Below are 7793 nucleotides of genomic sequence, written 5' to 3'. Positions count from 1 at the left end.
TGAACCTAATTATGAGCAAAGTGATAGTGAGTTGCTGGTTGCTTGATAAAATTTTCTATTCACTGCTATTTATCTAATAATAAGATAGCCCTGTTTTAGTTAAGGAGCTTTAACATTTATTTCACTAATGAACTTTCTTAATGAGCAATTAAGTTATCTGATTGCATTTCGACCAAGATTTAATAGATAAAACAATACCCTAAACATTAACATGTTATGAAACTCGTAAAAAATAATGATCTCATAATTATTATACTATCACAAGTTATAAGTAACAACCAGCACGGATTCCATTTTGTTAATGAGTGTACATGACTGCGACGTAAACGTTGCGCATCTGCCACGCGTCCGCAACGAATTCGCTGCGCAACCGCAACGTATTCGTTGCGCACCCGCTCCGCTTTGAAACCGCTCGCAATCCGCTAGTGTGATATGTCACTAATAATTGATAGTAACATGAAAATATACTCAAAAGTCAAAATACCTTTATAGTTCCCAATAAAGAATAGTGACACACTCATAACAAAGTTACAAGTAAGTAAAATGTTACACCAAAATAAAATATCACATAACTCGTATTTAATACATTTGAAATCGAACAAAGCAGAAAGCAATATTTCTGTATTATGTTCCAACCTAACCACTAATCAATACATAATCTGGCTATAAATTGCACGAAAACAATAACATACAATCCGTAATAAGGGTAGACTTGTTTCAGAGTAAAGTATTATAAATGACTGATTGATAGCAATAGCTTTCGATAAAAATTTCTCCTTCTGAAGTCAGGCTTTTCTTAATATTCTCTATCTAAATTGTATTAGCAACATGTAACTTGAATAGTAAAATGATTTGATGCGAAAAACACCGAACGATGTCTTCTTCATCAGGTATGTCGTTAGTAAATTTGGTTCGACAGGTTTGATTTGGGATAAAAATATAATATTGGATTTTTCAAATTCAGAAGCAGATAGTTGAGAGGTGACACCATAACCATGCGTTGATTTTTCTCTCCTTTTATCTTATTTATTATGATAATAGCTTCAAAGAAAAGAAAGCTAAATAGACTTCGCAATAAATCCTATGCAGTTGGCTAGTTTGTAAAGATGCATGCAATCGCTACGACAAAAGCGGTCGCAGCCATAGTTCAGTAGAACCTTTGTTACCAAGGACTGGAACATGTAGCTTTCCGACACATCACATATTATGTCAATAAAAAATAAACGATCGGGTATGAAGTGAGTTTTTATAAGTGAAATAATTTTTAGAATTGGATCATCCTTTAAGAAAATATGGTACAGAGATGGCTGCCTATAAACTTTTATTTGCATATAAAATTCATATTTCGTGTGCTAGTATTAAACATGAATAGAAACATGAAACTTCAGTTTGAACACTAAAAATTTATTCCTAACTGTATTTCATACTAATAGTACTTACTGAGTTATTTTAAATATGTAAAACTCTGTGTTTGTGTTTTTTATGAATTCATTTGTTTGAGTGAGAACATGAGTTCCAGGTGAAAAAGTAATTTAAGTAGCACACAAAATTGCGTAGCGTCCCTGAAGACAAACGTTTTAAAGCTCCTATCTAAAACCTTACCTAGTTAGGGATTTAGTTGCACGGCGCTCTAACTAAATACCCTTTCGATAAAATTAAGCTGTTAAACGAGCAAGCTGTTTGAAACTAACAAGTTCTTCGACTTTAAGTTTTCCGACTGTGTTTTCCGAGAATTGATCTATGCCTGCAGAATATACTCGTAGGTTATTATAATATTAAAATTAGCGTTTGTACTTGCATCATCTATTGTTTTGAAAAGTTCAAAAAAGGAGTAGGTTCTTGATTCTTTTTTGTTTTTATATGGGTTTTTTTCTCAGAACTTTCGACTGGGTAAACAAATTTTGATGATTCTTTTTTTATGGCCTTCCGGTTGGTCCCATTTAAATTATATCTAACTCTGACCATTTGGAGGTGGTTAGGTACTTTTTTGTGCAAAAATATTATTTTAGCATTCAGGTCATGAGCTACGTTTCGTTTTAATTTCCTATAAGGTTGTCTTCGAATATGATCGATTGATAATATTGTAGCTAAGAATGCGAAATACAATTTTATCATGAAACCAAACGCACACGAAGTTAATAGTAATAAAGAAAATGTTATGTATCACACTTCTTCCTATAGCAAGTTTATCTGTTAATCCAGTGGTTTCATTTGCCATAAAAGGGACGGGGAGCTTGAATAGTTACAAGTTCACTATGGAACCCTCATAATTTTATATCCTTTATAAGCAATAAAAATGCTTTACGCCTAAATTTTTCAGTATTTGGTTTAATATTACCTATTGTTTTGTTTGTATGCATTTGATGATGTTGTTTGTTATATGTTGTAATAATAAAATAAATACATTAACAATCAAATAATCACATTTTCATTAATATAAAATATATGCATTGGCTAAAATACCCATAACATTGGAATTGGGTAGATTTTTTAAAATATCGCTGATACTTCGAAAAAACGCGACTGACGGTGCAAAATATATCAATGCCGATTCTCTAGGGGTGAAATATTATTTCAACACGGCAGAACATCGTTGGTATTCGAATTTATACGGGAGCAAAATATTAATTATTTTTATTGCGTGGTTAATAAAAATGAAATAAATTAACATGTTTTGCAGTTTCGAAATTCAATTTAATTGAAATAATATACTCCGAAATGAACAGTGAACGTGGTACATGAAAACAACGTATACAAGGAGTCCACTAAATATATTATTATTTATTATTATGAAGATAAAATAGCACCTTCGTAGCAATAAATCGGGCAGTAAGAAAACCAGTCATAAAGTTGCGTAGTTTGTCCCACATTAAAATTTATACAAGTACATAGTCTGGAAACACAAAAATACAGTTTAATTTCTCTACTAAAGGGTTATTATTTGTGAAAGTAAAGGAGAATATATTATACATACTTAGTAACGTAATAGATATTTATGTTTGTATTCCTAAAAATATTGTGGATAAGTGATAATAGCATGAACTTAGCAATAAAGAAAAAATATGTAGATACTACTTAAATGAATTTACAACGTGCTGCCCTCCGCTACCCCACATAATCCTATTTTTAAAACCGTAACCTCTAATTATCTTACGCAGCTTCATATATCATGACAAGTATTCGTTTGCAGGTCCCCACTAAATTGGATGTGATGTTGGCTTGGAATGGGCGAAATTGAACTATAGCACCCAACATAAATTAATTAACGAATCTTTCTGAAACGAGATTAATCAACGCTCAGACAGATTGACCGGGTCGAGTTCACAGAGCACTGACGATGAACATTTTCATTATCTAAAATAGTTTAGATAATGGATACCCTTTGTTCTATTTTATTTATCTTAATTTTCCTTACGCTAGACAGACATCACGATGCACAGGTATATAGTGCTTTGTTCTTTGAAAAGTTTAAACTCAGTCGTAACTTTATACTTTCAGAACTTTCAGCGAACATCTATTAAACATGCGATGTGTAGGTACTACCTTACTTATAATGTTAATATTGAAATTATTTTTTTGTTTCAGAAGGTCTCATACAGACGGCACAAGACACAAACCTCAAAAGAAGCACAACAATGATACCGGAATAGCTGAAGCTTCCCACTAAGATCTACATCGCACGCATGTAATGGTTAGAGCGGGTCGGTGTCGCTGACGTGGATGGTGTTGAAGGGGCTGGCATGGCGCGGCGCGGGCGGCGGCAGGCACGGGCGCGGTGAGGCAGGCGGGTGCGATGCACCGGCGCGCGGCGCTGCTGTTGACCCTGCTTGTGCTGGCGGCGTCTGGGCGGAGGTTGCGCGTGCTCAAGGACGACGCCGCCGCGTTCTACGTGGGCATCGCCGCGCCGCCGTCGGCCGCAAGCGCCGTGCGCGCCTTCAACCGCACCCTGGCCGACGTCGCGCAGACCTACCTGGCTGGCGACTTCCCGCTGCACCTGCGCAATATATCGCTGCTGCCGCTCTACATCGAGTTACCAGAAGATGAAAGGTTAGTGTTTGGTCTGTAATGCAAAATACCTACTCCAATGTAGAATCGATAATGATAACATTTCCATTACCTCAAACTTCCATTTACATCACCATTGAGTCTAGTAGTAAAACATGTAACAGTAAAATAGATAATGCACGATAAACAGTAGTTTAATGAAATAAGGTACCCAGTAATGTAATACCAGACGTTTTTATAATTTGCTCTTTGTTCAACCCATATGATATCGTATACCTATATGAAGATTCTATATAAAAAAAAATTAAACATATTTAATGAAGAGAAAACGAGTCTTTAAGGATCAACAAAGGTGCATAGTACCTACTGTTAGATGAAATCAAGAACGCACATCACTAGTCGCGGCCACGTCCCCTCCCTAATGCTGGCAGATGTCAGTCTATTGCGCGGGAAGAAAGCAGTGTGACGCGACATTCCGTTTGGATATATTAAAAGCTATTAATTCATTAAAAGTCTTTATTTAATATCTTATTACTACCTACTATGTAAACATAATATATCCTAATGCATACATGCCTATCCTAAAACAGATATTTATTGTTTACTATGCCGCATTTGCATATTCAATATAAAGTTTATTACCTAATTATATAAGCGTACAGAAATCTCCATATCACTCCATACGTAGAATCAGCTAGTTTGCATATTATGCGGGTAAATATTCACCAGGGCTTTTGTATTTGTCATATAAAATATCTCTTCGTTACAGAGCTGTTTGGCACACTGAGAATACAGATGAAAATTATTTCTTACTTCCAAGTGCGTAGTCATCGCGCCAATTCTTATTAATATTTACGAAGGAACTCGTATTGATTTTATTACGCAGATTATGGAAGTTCAAGGAACCTTCCTACAAACTTCCTACGCTTTATATATAAATAGTTCTAGCTCACCTGCCTCGAAACAATGCTTATAAACTCAATTTAACGTACATCGCGGAGAATGTATGCAAATTAACCATTTATTCTAAGCTTGTATAATTATTCTAGACAAAGTAATAAAACCACTTTGTATTTTAGGAATGTCTTTAAAATAGTATACATCTAACATATTAAATAGAATAGGAATTTAATTTGTAGAAATTCATACTATAGAAGCAGTTTAAAATAACAAGTACCTAAAATTATGATTATGAGAAAACATTACTTATAAAAAAAACGAGAAGAATCCAGGGTATACCTGATTACTTAATGTGTATGTGAATATCAAAAGGTAAAATTTTGAGAATATAATATTGCAAACCAAAGTCACGTTTATTTGAAAGCATTTGAAAAATTGACAAAAGTAAAACAACGCAAGTTGATTTAGAACCCAGGGTTCCAGCAAAATATTATATAATTTCAATTTACTCTACGTCCGATCGCAATAATAGTTTTCAGTTTTAATCCGCGATACTAATGTTTTCGTTTATTTTACAGTTAGTTTGTTCTGCGTTTGTTTTAATTAATAAATTCCCAAGGAAAGTTAAATATATTATAACTTTTAATGAGTATCTACATGTTGAAATTATATAGAGATGCGTTTGATGCGTTTAAAAATACAATTTATCAAATTTTTTTGTACATATTTGTTATATATAACTATTTAAAGTTTAAATATTACAATTTAACATTTTCAAAGAATAAAAATATGGTATTCCACGTAGTTATTTATTCTGATAACTACTAGCATAAATAACAACCCAAATACAATATTTACATATGTAAGGAGCAACATTACTACCATACGGATATGTATCCAACATACTGCCAGCATATAGTGAATAGATATTATGTTAATACACACGGAACATGTGCCCGCTCTTGAATTTCCACTACATAACTTGCTAGCTATCATTATGGTGTAAATATGAAAGTGAAATAGGCGCCAATACATAATTTATGACATTTATTACTTCCACCGCGCTTCTACGCGACCGTAGCCAGTAACCGCTACATACGATAACGATTTTATCACAGTTCAAGTGTCCTTCCATACTAATGATTTAGCCCTAAACCTCAATAGTATTACCACTAGATCCATCCAAGTTCCACCTCAAAGTGTTCACTAAAATGGCCGACCCTCGTTAATGTTGAAGACAAGATAATCGACCGGCAATTTTATGACAGTAATTTAGTTGATGAAAAAACATTATAAAAACAATTAGTTGAACGTAATTTTCCTTAGTTATTTTCAATGTAATTTTTGTAAATGTTGAAACCGGTGATATACAGAGTTTTAAAATTACATCAAAATGATTCTCAATTGTGTTTGTGTGGGTATTAAATTGTTTTAACAGAAATAAGAAATCTATAAAAAATGATAAATCCAGAAGCCAACATTAATTAGTCTGCTTTTAGACGCTTAAGATATTCGTATTAAAAGGATTTTTCTCGAAAGCGTAAGGGTTGATTAATGAAAAGTGCCTTTAATTTAATTCCATGTAAACTACAACCAGGCTTTATGCCCATATTTAAAATGAACACATAATGAAGCTTCGGATATGAAATTACAAAGCTGGCTGTGTATTTTATTATTTCACTTTTCAGTTTCAGTCTATTAGGTTCATCTTTTTTCTAGTCTTTTAGGTCACGTTATAAAAGAGCACATTATATTATGGACCACTTTTTCAAGTGCAGAGATCCTTTGACCTTACTTTGTTATATAATTTATTAATAAATTTAAGTTAAAAAGTGAATGACCGCTTAAAAAATGACATTTTTCAAATATTAACCAAAACCACTTTGAAAATCTAATATAAAAGTTTGGATACACAAGAGGAAATTTTTTGATTTCTCTAAAACAATTCAAACAAATTAAACTCCGTAACAGATGGACAGACGTGATGGAATTTAAAAGTTTTATTAAGACTGGTACAGTAGCATGTAGGGAAAGTTAAGCTAGCTATAACTAACAGTTAACTGTGAAATATGAGCGGCTATAACATGATCGCATTAAATAAACTTTATCGTTCCCAACTTATATTATACAAGGCAATTCAAGTAATCCCTGCGCTGATAGGTGAATGAAATTGTGATTGCATTTTACAAAACCGTTAGTTCACTTCTAACTATGCTGATCGCGTCTGAATATTCAAATTTGAGATTGATCGACCGAAGTGTATTATAATTTATCTCTAGAGCTATATTTTGAGCTTTCAAAGTTTGTAAGTTTACCAATTTGTTGTTAATAATATTTTGTTATAAAGGGGACATTATATACAAGGCCGTTCATTCATTGATTGTATAGTATAGATTGTAAAGATTGTATTGTATAGTAATTTCAAGCAAATGCCGTATAGGTTATCCTATATACGCGAATAGGTGTTCTTCAAGATCATTCATAACATTAAAATATTGAAGACTAGCTTTCCGCCCGCGGCTTCGCCCGCATTTTCAAAGATAAACCCGCATAATTCCCGTTCCCGTGGGATTTCCGGGATAAAACCTATCCTATGTGTTAATCCAAGTTACCCTCTATATGTGTGCTAAATTTCATTGTAATCGGTTCAGTAGTTTTTGCGTGAAAGAGTAACAAACATCCATACAAACTTTCACATTTATAATATTAATAGGATAGGATGTCCTGTCGATTTTTTAGCTCTCTAATACAGGGTCTTTTTATTAAAATATTGAAGAATGTCCTGTCGATTTTTTAGCTCTCTAATACAGGGTCTTTTTAAGTTATAAAGCCTCTCTGAAACACCGAAGATGGTAATTACTCCGAAGCTTCGCACTAAGTAGGCGGAA

At 33.4% G+C, this 7793-nt stretch overlaps 1 protein-coding gene across 1 annotated transcript in view; it reads left to right on the top strand.

Moving 5' to 3' along the window:
* Positions 1–3587: 3587 nt before the first annotated feature.
* The window catches only part of LOC149484567 (uncharacterized), a 29469-nt gene continuing 25263 nt past the window's right edge, over positions 3588–7793 (top strand). The window contains exon 1 of the mRNA XM_089700721.1: positions 3588–4047. Coding sequence (XP_089556847.1) covers positions 3794–4047 — 254 coding nt within the window. The 5' untranslated portion in view covers positions 3588–3793. The remainder of the gene's footprint in view (positions 4048–7793) is intronic.

This window comes from Colias philodice, chromosome 11, assembly GCF_061535455.1.
Source record: "Colias philodice isolate Cphi_HAF_F1 chromosome 11, ilColPhil1 Martin Lab GWU primary, whole genome shotgun sequence".
NCBI lineage: Eukaryota > Metazoa > Arthropoda > Insecta > Lepidoptera > Pieridae > Colias > Colias philodice.
The sequence above is the reverse complement of the archived record's forward strand: the minus strand, read 5'-3'. Positions and strand labels throughout refer to the sequence as shown.